Source organism: Neoarius graeffei, chromosome 14 (assembly GCF_027579695.1).
Source record: "Neoarius graeffei isolate fNeoGra1 chromosome 14, fNeoGra1.pri, whole genome shotgun sequence".
In the NCBI taxonomy this organism is placed as follows: domain Eukaryota; kingdom Metazoa; phylum Chordata; class Actinopteri; order Siluriformes; family Ariidae; genus Neoarius; species Neoarius graeffei.
In genome coordinates, this window is record NC_083582.1 from 47,086,304 (window position 1) to 47,104,253 (window position 17,950).

At 39.6% G+C, this 17,950-nt stretch overlaps 1 protein-coding gene across 1 annotated transcript in view; it reads left to right on the forward strand.

The window, feature by feature from the left end:
- The first annotated feature begins 628 nt into the window (after positions 1-628).
- shisa8b (shisa family member 8b) overlaps positions 629-17,950 on the forward strand; it is a 40,330-nt gene continuing 23,008 nt past the window's right edge. Inside the window, exons 1-2 of the mRNA XM_060939834.1 lie at positions 629-1,465; positions 15,316-15,437. Of these exons, the coding sequence (XP_060795817.1) occupies positions 912-1,465; positions 15,316-15,437 (676 nt within the window). The 5' untranslated portion in view covers positions 629-911. The remainder of the gene's footprint in view (positions 1,466-15,315; positions 15,438-17,950) is intronic.

Below are 17,950 nucleotides of genomic sequence, written 5' to 3' on the forward strand. Positions count from 1 at the left end.
AATATAATATAACATCCATTCCTCACCCTTTTTAGTGAGCATCAGCTGCGTAGATAATATAATCCCCTCCTCCTACCCCCCATCATCTCTCTCTCTCTCTCTCTCTCACACACACAGAGTTGAGAGAGGGCTTCAGGCAGAGAGGAGGGATTTCATTTCTGTCCTGAACTGTTGCTTTTCACGGGACTTGAAGACTGGGCTCTGAGTGGAGTATGTTGGATTGCTACAAAAACGCCTGCTGTGAACTCTTTAGGACTCCTTACCTCAGGTAGAAGAGGAGGAACACCTCATCATAAAGGAACCACTAAATACTCATTTGTAGTGGCAAAAATTATTATGACACTGCTTGGATGTATAGGTCAGCTGTGTTGATCAGACTGCCTAGTCCAATGCTGGAAACTATTGACTAATATTCAGGAGCAAAGGAAAGCAGAAAATCTCCCATTTTTTTCTCTTTTAAGACAGAGGTAAAATATTATTTCTGTTGGTTTGATTGTGGTAATTAGTAAACATTTATTGTAACATTTATTTTACCATTTTACAGTGTTCTACGGTAATAACTTGTAAATTATTTGCATGTCTTAACAAACTGGTATTTGTCCTAGCCTAAATAGTAAATTAGTTAGCTTGTTAGTAAATTATCTAACTTAATAATTTAACTTGGTTGAATAATCTTTCAGCCCTGCGATAACCTGGCGACTTGTCCAGGGTGTACCCTGCCTCTTGCCCATAGTCAGCTGGGATAGGCTCCAGCTTGCCTGCGACCCTGTAGAACAGGATAAGCAGCTACAGATAATGGATTGATGGATGGATGGATAAATAATCATTCATTCAAAGTTCAAGCCTACATGAATAATCCTTGCTATCAGTTTAGAGAAGTCTTATAGCCCATAATAAATATTTAGAGCACCATGGTTAGCCAGTCTTTTCTACTCCACGTTGTCCTGGCTGCTTTACTTGGGTGCACATCAGAGGCCCAGGATGAGCCTATCACAGAGACAGACATGCAGCTGACCAATCAGACAGCAGATCCCACCGTGACATCAGAGAGAGCGCTAATACTGAGCTCACCTGCAGGAGAAATAGTGGAGGAAACAGTCCCACCCACAGGTACCCGGTGCCAGGGTTATTATGATGTGATGGGTCAGTGGGATCCACCATTTAATTGTAATGCAGGTATCTTCCTGTTCTGCTGTGGCACCTGCTTTTACCGGTTCTGCTGCCAGTTCCATCAGCAACGTCTGGACCAAACCTCATGCTCCAACTATGATACACCAATTTGGGCCAACACAGGTAAACCTGTGGCCACTATCACTGAGGTGCAGTCAGAGCATGAGAGGGATCGCACGCAAATGATTGTATACATAATCTGTGGCGTGGTAGCCATCATGGTTCTGGTGGGCATCTTCACCAAGCTGGGTTTGGAGAGGAACCGAGGTGGACAAAATGACATCACCAGCTCAAGGTGAGTATAAATGCTCTGTAAGTGAAAGTGCTCATGAATATATTTTGTGACCTTATTCTACAATGCCAAAAAACCCCTAATTTGTCTTATAATATACTTACTTGCAGTGTTGTGTTTGGGCCAACTGATGGGAAGGGCACATAAAAAGCTGGGACTATAATGTTTGTTTTATTCTTAAATTGATATAAATTAATCATAAATTAACTAACGTGAGAATAAATTTATAAAATACATTTCAGAATAAAACACCAAAACTTCTATCAGTAAAAATATTGGAGGTATTCTGTAGTATTATTTCCCCTCTCATAAGCTCTAAAAGCTCAACCTATCCTGCACATAGACTCATCATTTAAATATTATGGTTAATGAAGATTTTGAAAGATGACTCCCACCTTTTAGTAAAGGAAAGCAGAAAAGTTTATATACTTTCTAGGATTCAGATTATGCTGGTACACTGCTATTTGCAAGAAAAAATGGGGAAAAATTTGCAAGAGGAATAATGTAGACATCGAGTGCTCACAATTAGTACGAGATTATAAGAATGGACTGGTTTCCTCTGAATTGTTTACTTAATTGCCTTACATCTGCTCATGTCTATTTGGGCTGCTAGTCATTTAGTCGCACACATTCTTGACCACTACAGTTCCTATTATATCTCTCTCGTTCATTCTCTGAGTCAAGATTCTGACAAAATCAAAACAGTTTTGTCCTCATTTTGAATAATCAAGAACACTCTCTGAATATCAAATGACCTGTCCAGAATCATAAAGCAGAAAGCAATTCATAAGTGTGCCATGCTCTTCCCTCACCTTCCCAATGCTCACGTCTCAGACTGGGGCTGTGCTAATTATGTAAAAGCCCTTTAAACATAGGTGACATTTTGTGGTGAGAAAGACATTTTCCTAAAATTTGGTACTTTTTAAAGTTAATATCTATCTAAAACACAGCACTACTGATATGCTGATCACTGTTTCTGAGATGAACTAAGACTGACACACGACATGAAGAGTAAAGTCTTCCTTTTGCTCCCTTTGCTCTTTAGCTGCTCTGTGTGCATGTTTTGTCACAAATCCTCACTCTGCCTCTTGGTGCTTATATACAACCTCTGTATAAGACTAGTGCTTCTACACAACGAGCCAACAGTGTACAGTTTTTTTTTGTTACCTACTTAAGTATTTTGTGAAAGGTTTGTGATATGTTTAATACATTCAACAAACAAGAATACCTGTAGCATCTCTCCATCAACTACTTACCATGTAAATATCACCTTCCTTGTGTGACTTTATGGCAGTTTGGGGAGCTTTTAGCATCAGCTGAGGTGGTATAGAATAATATAATAAACCTTTAGGTGCTAATGTGGAAGGTTCCCAGTCAGTGAGTCCTAATTCAATCTGCATCTTGTACTACAGTAATAACATTTAAGACTAGCAAGTGCATGGCTTATAGAACAGATTAAAGAAAGTACTAGAGCCAGAGACATTACTGTGTAACATACAATAAGCCTCCTGTAGCCACAGAGGTAATTATGGAGGTAACTGGCAAATCAAAGGCAGTCTTGCTTCTGTTATGATGTATATGGGTGTTCTAAGGAAAGGTCTTTGAGATATTACATCTCAATAGTTTACATAATATTGGTTTTTCTGTTTAAAAAAATCACTTCAAGCATGGTTCTCTCTACTTCTTATAGTGCAACTCGTTATTATGAGAGTCACTGTAAATGTAGCACTTGGAGAAATGTGTTTTTTTTTTTGTGTGTGAAAATGAGAAGCCAGTGTTTGTACTGTATGTCACCTACAGTCCCTTCCAATCACTTCTTGTTCAAAACTGCCCAAATACATTTGACATGTACATTGGACATGGCTAGCTCAGCCCCGCGATGTGTGTGTGTGACCAGGGGTCCAGGTGTTTGTATGTGTTTCTGTCTGTCTGATTTGGAAAGTCTATTGTCTCCTGCTTAGCTGAGTCATAGTGGGTGAGCGTTGACATTTTCATCCTTCTGGCCCCCTGCCTACCCATGCCTCTTTCCCATCTTCTTCAGGCGCCCCGAGTAGTCTCGTGGCAATGCAAGGGTCCACACTCACTGACAAAACCTTGCACATCAGCATACTGTCATTTAGGGGTTTTTATGCCATTAAAATTCCCCATGGCTTTACCCCTGACCCCTTTCTGCAGTGTAGTCTAAGGGAGCCCTACAGAAGCAGACACAGTAAAGTCTACTCGAATGATCATGATTAATGGACACCATGTGCATTAACTCTATACAGCCAAAGCATGTACACACAGTCTTGGAATTATTTTGGAATTATTCTGTAATACAGTGCCTTGAACAAATATCCCCCCCAAACTGTTTCACACTTTGTAGTTAAACATTTGATCAAAATTATTTTTGTGACACAAATGTTAATGAAAAACAAACAAGCAACCCAAACATTTGTTGGTTGCATAAGTGTACGCCCCCCTGAATCAATGCTGTGTAGTACCACCTTTGATTGCAGTTACAACTTCAAATTTTCAGGGATGTGATTCAACTTTGCATATCTGGACCCTGTTATCCTTCTGGATATTTTTACATATTATTCCCATAAAAATTGCTATAACTCTTTCAGACTCCATTGAGACTATTAGCAAAGAACAATTTTTTTGTGGCGAGTCTTGTCACAAATTGAGGTCTGGGTTTGACTGGGCCATTCTAACAAATTCAGATTATTGGTTTTGAATCACTTAAGTATAGTTTTGGCAGTATCCTTAGGGTTATTTTCATGCTGCAAGGTGAACCTCTGCCACAGTCTCAAGTCTCTTGCAGAATGGAACCTTTTTTTCTAGAATTGCCCTGTATTTGGCCCCATCCATCTTGCCCTCAACCCTCAGCAGTTTCCCAGTTCCTGTTGATGAAAAGTATTCTCACAGTGAAGCAGCTTGTTGTGGGAATACATTGTGGCATTCCTGATGTTCTCAGCATGATGAGCAGTGTTCACTTTCCAGTGATTAGTAACATTGGTGTTCGCTTCGTGCCTTTTGGTTTTATCATGTATGCTGTGTCTCAAACATACTTTTGACAATCTGCAAGTGATATTACAAAATGAACTATTTTCAGTGGCTTTATTCTCACTATTCTTCCATAAAGCCCAGCTTTGTGGAGTGTCTGCACTGCAAAAAATGATGTCTTAGCAAGTAAAAATATCTTGAAAATAGTTGAAATTATCTAGTATTTCCTATTAGAAGAATACGAGACACCAATTCTGAGTTAATTAAACCTAGTTCTAGATTGCAAACAACTTATTCGAAGATGTCTTACCAAGTAAAAATATCTGTCCATGCAGAAAAAAATTTCTACTAGTATTAAGTAATTTTCTCCTCAAATTCAGTTTTCAATTTTTTGCAGTGTGAGCTGTGGCATCCTTTGATGGCTTGTACTCTGAGTTGGTGGCACGGTGGTGTAGTGGTTAGCACTGTCGCCTCACAGCAGAACGTTCTAGATTTGAGCCCAATGACGGGGCCTTTCTGTGTGGAGTTTGCATGTTCTCCCCATGTCTGTGTGGGTTTCCTCAGGTGCTCCAGTTTCCTCCACAGTCCAAAGATATACAGTTAGGTCAACTGGCTACTCTAAATTATCCATTGATTAAGCTTGGAGAGGGATGGGCTCCACCAAGTTTAAATGGCCTAAACACACCAGTGATGGACTTAAAATGTCATCAGTGGTGTCACTATGGCCCTTGCTGGCTATGGGACCAAGAAGAAGAAGACTCTCTGAGTTGTGGATCTCCAGCTTCTTCAGACCATTTTGGTTGCTCCTCTGACTAATGCCGCTTTTCCACTACAAACGCGGCTGTGCCGTGCCGAGTCGAGCTGAGTCGAGCTGAGCGGGGCTGTTGGAGTTGCATTTCGACTACAACCGCGCTGAACCGTGCTGGCTGGAAGTGGGTGGACACATTGGGTGGAGTTAGCGAAAGTGGGTGGACGTCATGTGATGTCGTTAAGCAGCGCAAACAGTGACATCAGTGACAGTGGCGGAACAAGTCAGAGCCGGGCCGGGGGCGGGGCAAATGACCGGACCCTTTATTAAAGCTTATCATAACATCATTTTAGGCTACAAAATGTCCGCAACTGCGGTGTTTACCAATTTCAACACTCCGGGGTGCAACTATGTTATTTTGTACATTAAGTCCTTCAAACGAACATGTAACTCAGAAACAAAAAAACATTCGGCGACATACTGTACATGGCTCATAATAAAACATCAATAGCCTACTGCGCGCATTATTTGAAGGGCATACGGCGAGCCTTGCGCTCCGCGAACTCGTCCACGATGCTCTGTATGTCACTGATTCAGTGAGCTTTTCAGCGGTAGTCTCACGACCCGGATAGTAAACAATAAACATGGAGGACATGGAGTCGTTAGTGTTGCTGGTCTTGGTGCTGTGGCTTGACAACGCCAACAGATACTGGCAAGAGCGTATAGATGAGGCGAGGCGCATAAGGCTTCAGAAATTCTCGTAATTCATAATTCTTCTTCTTCCGGGTTTGCGGTGTTTACAGATCCTAGCGCGCTCGCGGGGCGTGTGTGGGCATGTGAGGACACTCCTCCTCACCAATCAGTGCACAGGGGAGTGTCTGCTCACGCCCCCAGCCTCAGTCAGCACGGTTTGGCTCGCTTCAGCCCTACCCCAAAACGGTGCGAGTTTTAGGGGCTAAGCAGGGCTGAAACGAGCTGAGTCGTGCTGGTTTTTGGTAGTCGAAACGCGAGCCGTGTCGGGCTGAAGTGAGCTGAAGCGAGCTGAAGTGAGCTGAAAAAGGGTAGTGGAAAAGGGCCATAATACCCTCCTTATCTAGTCACTGACTTTCGGTGTACAGCCTTCTTTAGGCAGAGTTATTGTTGTGCCATATTATTGTTAATGTTGTGCTGCAGAATATTCAAAGCTTTTTAGAAACAACGCCTGATTGACACTTTCCCAGGACTGTGTCCCAGACCTGTTTTTATAGATCCTTCGTCTCCGTGATGCTGTTTGTTAAAAGATGTTCTTTAACAACTTCTGGAATTCCGTGAACAGGTGTATTCATAATAAGATCATGTGGTACTTTAATTGCACACAGGTGTCCTCCATTCAACTCATTAAGTCATTTCCGATTGCAACTGGATGAAGCAGAACTAATTTAGGGATTTCACAGTGATAGGGATGTCTACTTATGCAATCACAACTTTTAAATTTTTTTAATTTGTAAATATGCAATGCCAATTAAGTCCATTTTATTTCCAGGTTGTAACACTACTTAGTGTGGAAACCCTTACAGAAAAAACACATGAATTTCCCATGTATTTCACATGTGATCACATGTTACCACATGTGGAATACAGGGTATCAGATTTTGTAACATGTGTTACCATGTAGAGCACATGTGGAAAACGTTACCACATGTGGAAAACATTCCCACATGTGATTCACATAAAATTGGGCCAAAACCACAAGTTTCCCATGTGCAAATAACATGTTTCCCATGTGCAAAACACATTTTCCACATATTTCACATGTGAGAAATCACATGCGAAGTTCATGTGGTTTTTCTGTAAAGGGGGTGTTATTGTACAGTATGTGCAAAGCACTTCACAGTCTGTAATTCTGAGACCGAGCTTACAGATTTGATGGTCATTGAAACTTAATGAGACAGTAATCATGTCGCAGAACAATAAGAATTTTTTATTTTATTTTAATGGACACTGAGATGGACTTAAATGAAGGTGACAGGTCTTTAAATTGTTCACATTATGAGTCTGTATATTAGTCTTGGAAAGTGCAAAGGGGGTGACATTTTTGAAAGTGCTGTTACAAAGAGGTGTAAAGGATGGCAGTAAAGGATTTTTCATCTACACTCATGCTCTGCTGGACAGATTAGAAACTGGGAGAAAGAGGTATTGGGGCATTTCAGAATTTAATAGATAAATAGAGTCAAAGCAAACCACACTGACTATGCTAACACACTAAAACCATCTAAGGAAATATGTTGAAGGTCGATTTCTACACCATATTGTTTTTTAAACAGAGCAAGTGTATTTCTCACTTTATTGATACATGAATCATTTGATTCAATTTTAATTTCAACCAAAATTACTCACTCAGATGGGAAGATAAATTAGGAATGTAATTGCTGCTCCTGCTCAGAACTGCTGTACTGTATAATTAGTACCAATTAGTATCATGTTCAACTGCGTATCAATCAGAACATTTACAAGCAAGAAACATTAATTAAGCTGCTATTGTTTCTAGTGAAAAATGTAATCATGCTTTTAGCTGTAAAATGTGAGTACAAATTCTTTTGGAAACAAATTCTTTCGGAAAGAACAGCTGAATGGGCCATGCCTGACAAAGTTTTGGGGGGGAAGCCTTTGCTAAAAAAAAAATTCATAATGACTATTTACAGCCAAAAATTCATAAGTAATACTTTCAGTAATGTTGATTTTCATTGACTATGAACACTGACAATGTTTTCTGCAAAAAAAAAAAATTCAGCAGAAACTGTAATTCACATAAACAACTAAAAACTGTCAGAAACTGTGAGTTAGACAGGGGATTTTCTGATAGTTAAGGAATAGCGCTAGAAATGACAGATTTGAGCATTCTAAGAGTAAGGTTGAAGCAGCAGCTTCAAATTATCCTATTAAACCTTGAAAACAAAGGGAATTATGATGCATACAATTTTTTGACTGACCCACTAAAAGAAATTGTTCGTCTTCTCCTAGTTTGACAAACATCAAATAAAGTAAAGTAAAAACCCTACACACTATGCAGTGGTGGACATTAAGCCTCCAAACTTTATTTGTATTTGCATCAATCAGGATGATGGAAAACGTATTTTGCTTTGAGCATGCTGCTTTAAGTATGCCACACTTTATTTAAACCCAGTAGTGATCCCAGTCTTTAAACTCTGTACGTAACTTTGAATTAACACTGCTCTGGGTAACATTAGCTCACAAGATTAACACACTAGCTGACCTGAACATAACATATCTTCAAGCTTTTCCTTTTTCTGCCCTTTTTGTTATTTCTGGAATATGCTTCACCATTTATGCTTCACCATTGTTGTGCATCACTGTCCTCTCATGCCTCTCTGATGTGTTGTTGTCCTTATTTTGTGCCTCACTGGTCTACTGCCATTGGCGGTTTCTGACGTAGGAGAGCATACTTTCGTTCTGCAATCACATTAAATCTCATCATGGTCTTATGCCAGCCAGAAGGCTTGTTGTACATGTCTAGGCACTCACTGGGAACGCACATGTATGTTGCAGTGCCAGAGGAAATAGTATCCTATATTTCACATATGCATGTTTTAGGACTAGGTTTTGGACCCAGGATTGCTCTTGTCTTACTCAGAAACAGGTCTTCGATATCTGTGTCCTTAGTGTTGTTGTATTTCTCTTTGATATAGCATACAGTCCCTACTGAAAGTATTAGAACGACAAAGCCAATTCTTTGACATTTGTTGAAGCCATTTGTTTGAGATCAAAAGGTGAATGAGATGACTAATCTGAATTTCAGCTTTCATTTCCTGATATTTACATCTAGATGTGTTAAACAACATAGAACATGGCACCTTTTGTTTGAACCCACCCACTTGTCAAGTGATCAAAAATACTGGAAGATGTGACTGATGTGTTTCTTGTTGCCCAGGTGTGCCCTGTTAGATTAATTGTTTAAAAGGTTAATAGCTCTAAATGTCTACTCTTGGTTTAAGCCAAGCAGCCAGCCATTCTGAAGCTGAGAAAAGAGTTAAAATTGATCAGAGCCATTGCATAAGCATTGTGTATACCAGTGTTGTAGCTGAGTCACTAAACCTTGAGTCCGAGTTCACTCTCAAGTCCCCAGTGTTCAAGTCCAAGTCATTAAAGAAAATTCTGAGTCAAGTCCGAGTCGAGTCCACTACTGATCCCAGTTGAGTCTGAGAACAAGACTCTAACCGCACCATTTGATGGTGGCTGTTGCTGCCTTTATGTGAAATTGTCTCTGCTACTGTGTTGGACTAACGTTACAGCTTGACTGCCCCATTTTAGTTAATAGACTACAGATAAAAAAAAGTTCTTCATCATTCATGACGATTGAAGTTCGAGGTTGTCCCCATCGTCTCCTTGATAGTTCTACATGTGGAATGCATTTTTTCCTCACTGTACGAGAAGTCTGTATAAGCAAAGTGGATAATCCTAGGGGCGTTCTCTCCAGGCATTTTAACGCTGTTAACATTAGATTGTTCCTGAACATGACGTATGAACAGGTGAATGCGCATTCTCTTGCACAAAATTAGTATAAAAATTCATGTAGATTTATCTTATGCCAAATTATTATGGCATGTTACAAAAAAATAAAGAAAAAAATCTGAGTCCTCATCTCCAATTTACGAGTCTGAATGCAGTTAGTGCACGAGTCTGAGTCATCAGTGCTCAAGTCCAAGTCAAGTCACGAGTCCTTAAAATTAGGGCATGAGTCGAACTTGAGTCCAAGTCCTGGACTCGAGTACTACAAGCCTGGCATATACCCAATACAATAATTTGGAATGTCTTAGAAACCACTGGTGTACTACCAATCAGACACTGAACAGGTTGGCCAAGGAACAGAACAGCAATTGATGATAAACACTGTAAGAGCCAAATATTTAACAGTTATTCCATGAAATCGAGTCGTACATGAGCTGACAGCTGACGAGGAGCAGAGCAGTAAGTCAGCTATAAGCCACGTAGAATGAGATTGAGTGGAATAATTGTTTTTCTTCTATCCATTTTCACTGGATTTTGAGAAACAGAGCACTTTTTTTATTTTTTGCAAATTCGATAAATAAAAACTTCTGACAATATTTTGTGCTTAGAATGTAAACAAACTGGCGAAACGACAGTAGCAATTTGTGAAAAATGCAATAATAATTATTCTTGAAAAATAAAAAAATATGTTCTTACAATGAAATACTTTCATTCCATATATATATATATATATATATATATATATATATATATATATATATATATATATATATATATATAATTTTTTTATTTTTTTGTAATTTTTGGGGTTTTGTTTTTAAGTAGAGTTTTTATTTCATCCTCAGTTGGTTCAGTAACATGGTCCACCATTCTTCTTTAGGGTTTTTTTTGGCAGTTGGCAAACCAACTTAAAGGTGCATTAGCCGCCACTGACTGGGCTAGAGTGTGGAACAGGAGAAATTGGGGAGAGAGAGTACATTCTTTTAGCTATTTCTGTTTCTTTTAAATGCTTGATAACAAAGCGATATATCTGACTTAATGCGCTCCGCCATTATTGTTTTTCTTTACTCACAGTATATGAGCTGATGCCCTGTGATGACCTGGTGACTTGTCCAGGGTGTACCCCGCCTTTCGCCCGTAGTCAGCTGGGATAGGCTCCAGCTTGCCTGCGACCCTGTAGAAGGATAAAGCGGCTAGAGATAATGAGATGAGATGAGATATATGAACTGATAGCCTAGTAGTAGAGTACCCAATCAGAGTGTGCGATCGCTCATATCCAGTGAATGTGGATAGAATGTGTTATTTACTTGAATTTACTTTAAATCTATTTGTTACAATACTTTTACTCACCATAAGATTTGGTGGTCTCCCACGAAAGGTGCCATGTTCAAAGTTGTTTAACACATCTACATGTTGATACCAGGAAATTAAAGCTGAAATTCTGATCTATCATCTCATATTCATATTTTGATCTCAAACCCAAATGTACAACCCCGATTCCAAAAAAGTTGGGACAAAGTACAAATTGTAAATAAAAACGGAATGCAATAATTTACAAATCTCAAAAACTGATATTGTATTCACAATAGAACATAGACAACATATCAAATGTCGAAAGTGAGACATTTTGAAATTTCATGCCAAATATTGGCTCATTTGAAATTTCATGACAGCAACACATCTCAAAAAAGTTGGGACAGGGGCAATAAGAGGCTGGAAAAGTTAAAGGTACAAAAAAGGAACAGCTGGAGGACCAAATTGCAACTCATTAGGTCAATTGGCAATAGGTCATTAACATGACTGGATATAAAAAGAGCATCTTGGAGTGGCAGCGGCTCTCAGAAGTAAAGATGGGAAGAGGATCACCAATCCCCCTAATTCTGCACCGACAAATAGTGGAGCAATATCAGAAAGGAGTTCGACAGTGTAAAATTGCAAAGAGTTTGAACATATCATCATCTACAGTGCATAATATCATCAAAAGATTCAGAGAATCTGGAAGAATCTCTGTGTGTAAGGGTCAAGGCCGGAAAACCATACTGGGTCCCCGTGATCTTCGGGCCCTTAGACGGCACTGCATCACATACGGGCATGTTTCTGTATTGGAAATCACAAAATGGGCTCAGGAATATTTCCAGAGAACATTATCTGTGAACACAATTCACCGTGCCATCCGCTGTTGCCAGCTAAAACTCTATAGTTCAAAGAAGAAGCTGTATCTAAACATGATCCAGAAGCGCAGACATCTTCTCTGGGCCAAGGCTCATTTAAAATGGACTGTGGCAGGGTGTTGTGGCTCAGGTGGATAAGGCGCCATACCATAAATCCGGGAACCTGGGTTTGATTCTGACTTGAGGTCATTTCCCAATCTGTCTCTCTCCTGCTCATTTCCTGTCTCTACACTGTCCTAGCCAATAAAGGTGGAAAAAGCCCCCAAAAATTCTTTAAAAAAATGGACTGTGGCAAAGTGGAAAACTGTTCTGTGGTCAGACGAATTAAAATTTGAAGTTCTTTATGGAAATCAGGGACGCCGTGTCATTCGGACTAAGGAGGAGAAGGACGACCCAAGTTGTTATCAGTGCTCAGTTCAGAAGCCTGCATCTCTGATGGTATGGGGTTGCATTAGTGCGTGTGGCACGGGCAGCTTACACATCTGGAAAGATACCATCAATGCTGAAAGGTATATCCAGGTTCTAGAGCAACACATGCTCCCATCCAGACGACATCTCTTTCAGGGAAGACCTTGCATTTTCCAACATGACAATGTCAAACCACATACTGCATCAATTACAGCATCATGGCTGCGTAGAAGAAGGGTCCGGGTACTGAACTGGCCAGCCTGCAGTCCAGATCTTTCACCTATAGAAAACATTTGGCGCATCATAAAATGGAAGATATGACAAAAAAGACCTAAGACAGTTGAACAACTAGAATCCTACATTAGACAAGAATGGGTTAACATTCCTATCCCTAAACTTGAGCAACTTGTCTCCTCAGTCCCCAGACATTTACAGACTGTTGTAAAGAGAAAAGGGGATGTCTCAGTGGTAAACATGGCCTTGTCCCAACTTTTTTGAGATGTGTTGTTGTCATGAAATTTAAAAATCACCTAATTTTTCTCTTTAAATGATACATTTTCTCAGTTTAAACATTTGATATGTCATCTATGTTCTATTCTGAATAAAATATGGAATTTTGAAACTTCCACATCATTGCATTCCGTTTTTATTTACAATTTGTACTTTGTCCCAACTTTTTTGGAATTGGGGTTGTATTCAGTGTACAGCAAAAACAGCAGAATTGACCTTATTGTTCGAATACTTTTGGAGGGGAATGCATATTGTTCAAAGGCTCATCTTGATTTTTATAACTTTTTAAAGTCTTACAGATTAAAAGGCTTACAGGTTAAACCCACATGGAGAAAATATTCACAATTTTAGTGGAAGTATATTTTGCTGCTACTTTGCTGCTAACAAGCTAGACCTTTAAAGGAACAGTCCACCGTACTTCCATAATGAAATATGCTCTTATCTGAATTGAGACGAGCTGCTCCGTACCTCTCAGAGCTTTGCGCGACCTCCCAGTCAGTCAGACGCAGTCAGACGCGCTGTCACTCCTGTTAGCAATGTAGCTAGGCTCAGTATGGCCAATGGTATTTTTTGGGGCTGTAGTTAGATGCGACCAAACTCTTCCGCGTTTTTCCTGTTTACATAGGTTTATATGACCAGTGATATGAAACAAGTTCAGCTACACAAATTGAAACGTAACGATTTTCTATGCTATGGAAAGTCCGCACTATAATGACGGGCGTACTAACACCTTCTGCGCGCTTCGGCAGCGCATTGATACTGCGCTGCTGAAGCGCGCAGAAGGTGTTAGTACGCCTGTCATTATAGTGCAGACTTTCCATAGCATAGAAAATCGCTACGTTTCAATTTGTGTAACTGAACTTGTTTCATATCACTGGTCATATAAACCTATGTAAACAGGAAAAACGCGGAAGAGTTTGGTCGCATCTAACTACAGCCCCCAAAAATACCACTGGCCATACTGAGCCTAGCTACATTGCTAACAGTAGTGACAGCGCGTCTGACTGCGTCTGACTGACTGGGAGGTCGCGCAAAGCTCGGAGAGGTACGGAGCAGCTCGTCTCAATTCAGATAAGAGCATATTTCATTATGGAAGTATGGTGGACTGTTCCTTTAAGGAAATATATGCATACAAGTTATCAGTTATGATAAATCTGTGGGTCTGTAGTAGTTTCTTAACTGAGGAAAATCTTGCACTGTAGGCTGCTTTCTAAAATACACTCAGATTAATTGGCTATAGCATCAACATTGATAATAAAAATAACATACATACATGCATACATACATACATGCATACATACATACATACATACATGTGTCAAACCACATACTGCATCAATTACAGCATCATGGCTGCGTAGAAGAAGGGTCCGGGTACTGAACTAGCCAGCCTGCAGTCCAGATCTTTCACCCATAGAAAACATTTGGCGCATCATAAAATGGAAGATATGACAAAAACGGGAGATTACATACATACATACATATGTTTACTGTCAGAAGTTTACATACATAGACATGAATATCATCATTCATGATTTCTCTGAATTGTTCTTTTTCTGTGGCAGAATGATTGTACATCATACTACAACATACATATTTAATTCTAAAAACAATCCAAAAATTTGGTGCACAGGTTTTAAGTTATTTTTGGTTTTCTGAACTCAAGACAGGGACAAAATTATAAATACAGGGTCTAAAATATAAACACACCCAGTTAGATTATTAATTCAGTGGTGCTGAAAGTCCTAAAATGTCATTTAATATGCCAAGGCCAAGGCCTTTTAACTTCTTGTTAGTGGTCATGATTGACTATAGCTGGTAGCTTCTCTTTTCCAACATAAAAAGGGTTTGTTTGACAGCACTAATTGGCTCAACCAGCACAGTACAATGTGAAAGTCCAAGGAGCTCAGTGCAGATCTGAGAAAGAGGATCATAGATTTACACAACTCAGGAATGCCTCTTGGGTCGAACACTTGTATATAAGTACATGTTATTGGGAGATGAAGCCACTGAGAGGCTGCCATCCAAGAAAGAAGCCCCTGCTCCAAAATTGACACCTTCATTAAACCAAATATTACGTGTGCTTTATGTATATTTTTGGCCCTGTAATGTATAGAAATTGGGCCCTGTGTTGATTTCAGAAAACCCACAATAAATTGTGCACCAAATTATTTTTTTAAATTAAAAATGTATGGTGTACATTTGTACAAATGTATGGTGTATTCTGCCATAGAAAAAAGAACAGTTCAAATAAATAATTGAAAGCCCAATATTGCTATGACATTCATGTCCATGATGATGTCCGTGTACATTGTATGTAAAACCCTTAATGATTATTCAATTGTACCTCTGGGGTAACATGGTTAAGTTGTTAATACACTATATGGAACCGTAGACATTTCCCTATCACAAAAGTCGTTTTGGACACAAAGAATCTGTAAATATCCATTGAACCCCTAAAGAATCCTCAAATAACTCCATTTTTTAAAGAGTGTACTGATGTTTCCATCTTTGCTGTGCAGGACATTGCAGGAGCTGCTGAAAAGGCCAGGTGGGGATGTGAGCTCTGTAGATGGAACCATTAGCAGCAGCAGCACCATTGGAGCCAATGGTATTTCAACCCGGATGTTACGCAGCCACAGTGGTAAGACACTGAGGTCTTTCTGTCCCCACATTCAGTGCGTATATGCCATCATGGTCAAAAAAAGAACCAAAAGTCTCAAAGCATAGTTATGACTCATTGTGCACAAATGAATGCATGCTTCAGTGTATCTGTACATGTAATCTTGATTAAAAATGGATGTGCGTGTGTGTGCGTGCGGACTAGGCTATAAATCATGTGGGTAGTTCAGGAGTAGGTATAGGGCTTTCAGAAGTGAAAATGGGAAAGGAAAAGTCAAGTCTAGAAAATTTAACATCTTCGTTTTTCTGCTAGTTGATGTTACATCCACTAGCCTCATCTTAATTTTTTATTTTAGGATCTCAGTGGAGACACATAGCGCTAAAGTGGTCAAATATAGGCTATCAGTGACCTCTGTTTAACTGTGTATCCACCCCATTGCAGGTATCACTTAAATTATGCAAACGGTATTTGTGCCACCCTTGGTTAATCTTCCACAAATTACCAATGTTTTTACTGAATGTTATATTAAAACATTGGTGTTTTTAATAAAGTGCACTCGACAATTATTGGCACCCCTTGTAAAGATTGGATTCCAGACTGATTAGTTGACCTCAGAATCAAGCTTCTGCCATGGCCATCTCAGTCCCCTGACCTGAACCCCATTGAAAACCTGTGGGGTGAGCTGAAGAGGAGAGTGCACAAGAGAGGGCCTCGGACCCTGGATGATCTGGAGAGATTGTTTAAAGAGGAATGGTCTCAGATGCCCTGCTCTGTATCTCCAACCTTATAAAATGTTATTGGAGAAGACTCAGTGCTGTATTACTGGCAAAGGAATGTTGTACAAAGTATTAAATACAGGGGTGCCAATAATAGTGGCATGTGTTCTATTGGAAATAATTATTTCTTGATGAGAGATTTGTTTTTCTTTGAATAAATTCCTTTCAATTAAAGGTTGGATTTTTTTTTTTTAAGAGTGTGAGATGCAGCTACTTCACCAAAAGGTGGATTTTTTCTAACCCTTTTGACTAATCTTTACAAGAGGTACCGATAATCATGGAGGGCACTGTATATCATTGACAAGATCTTTGCTTTGGATAGTAATTAGTGCTGTAACAGAGGTACAATATGTTTTATGAGGTAAACTTCAGTTGGATGGTTTGCTAAGGTCCTTTAGTTCAGTTGTAAGGAAGATAAAAAGAGAAATGATGGACAAGAAAGAAGAACAGAGAAAAAATATGTTCTGATGCAATGGCTGTACACTCTCAGAAAATAAAGCACATTATTGTACCTTCAGGGGTACAACAGCTTGTCACTGGGGTAGGACCCTCTAAGGTATTTATTTGTACCCTTTATATATTGTTTGGGAATATAGATGCACCTTTTTGTTCATAAAAAGATACACATGGTTACCTTGAGGTACAATAGCGAGCCCTACATGGTACATTAGTGTAGCTTGTACCTTCGGGGACAGAAATGTCCTCCTGTACTCCAGTTTCTGACACTGTATGATGAAAGTCCACATTACAATGCTGATTGGCCCCCATTTCAATGCTGCAAGGAGCATGTGCTCTTTACCTTTTACCCATGTGTATGCCCAACATATATAGGAGAGTGTGTTCCATGGTGGTGTGCTCTCAGCCTTTGTACTCCTCCTATTTCCTTTTTCATGCCTCAAATTTGTATCCTTTACTCTTCTTATTCCCATTTCATTATTACCTATCTTCCTCCTATACAAACCTAATTAAACCCTCCTTTTATACTCATTCACATATACAATCAAGCTCAACAGAACTACTGAAAGTGCCACTTGCTGGAACTGCAAATGGAAGACTTCAGACCAACAGCTGATGTGGGATTTATGCTGTGCACTGTGCTTAAGTGGAGCATTCTTCTCTCCTCATTATGGCAAGGATTTAAGTTTGGCTCTCCGGTGCTCAGAGGTTTAATGTGTGTCTGACTGTACATACCTCCTGCATATCCTCTAGTTTCCTCCAGTAATAGCTTTAAGATCAAGAAGCAGTGCTGCTGTTGTCACATGGATTTTATAAAGCTTACTCAGGGAAATTGACATGTAACAGGAGGGTTCAAGAAGCCTGACATCTCTCCATGAATGCTTTGATCTGTCAGGGGTAAAGAAGGAAGATTATGGAAATAGCAGGCTGCTACACTGCCTCATATGCACTGAGCATGTTGGCGAGACCCTACAGGTTATATAATGTCTAGGTATTTATAAACAGACATAACCTGGTAAAGTGGCCCCAATGGCAATGTTGTTATTTCACTGGAAAGAAGAGCTGACATCATCTTTAGTGATGATCTTTAAAATTTAGCCTCATAGTTCCTGTTCAGATAGCCCAAACTAAATTACAAGCCTGTAAAAATTCCATGATATGTCATGATTTCATTTATCAAGACTGAGCATGTTTACCCCTTCAAGTGCTACAAAATTGTATCTGCTTTCAATTGTGACCATGTCTTGGCCATAAACTGAACCCAGAAGCATTTTTTGTGGGCATTGGATCTATTTGCAACAA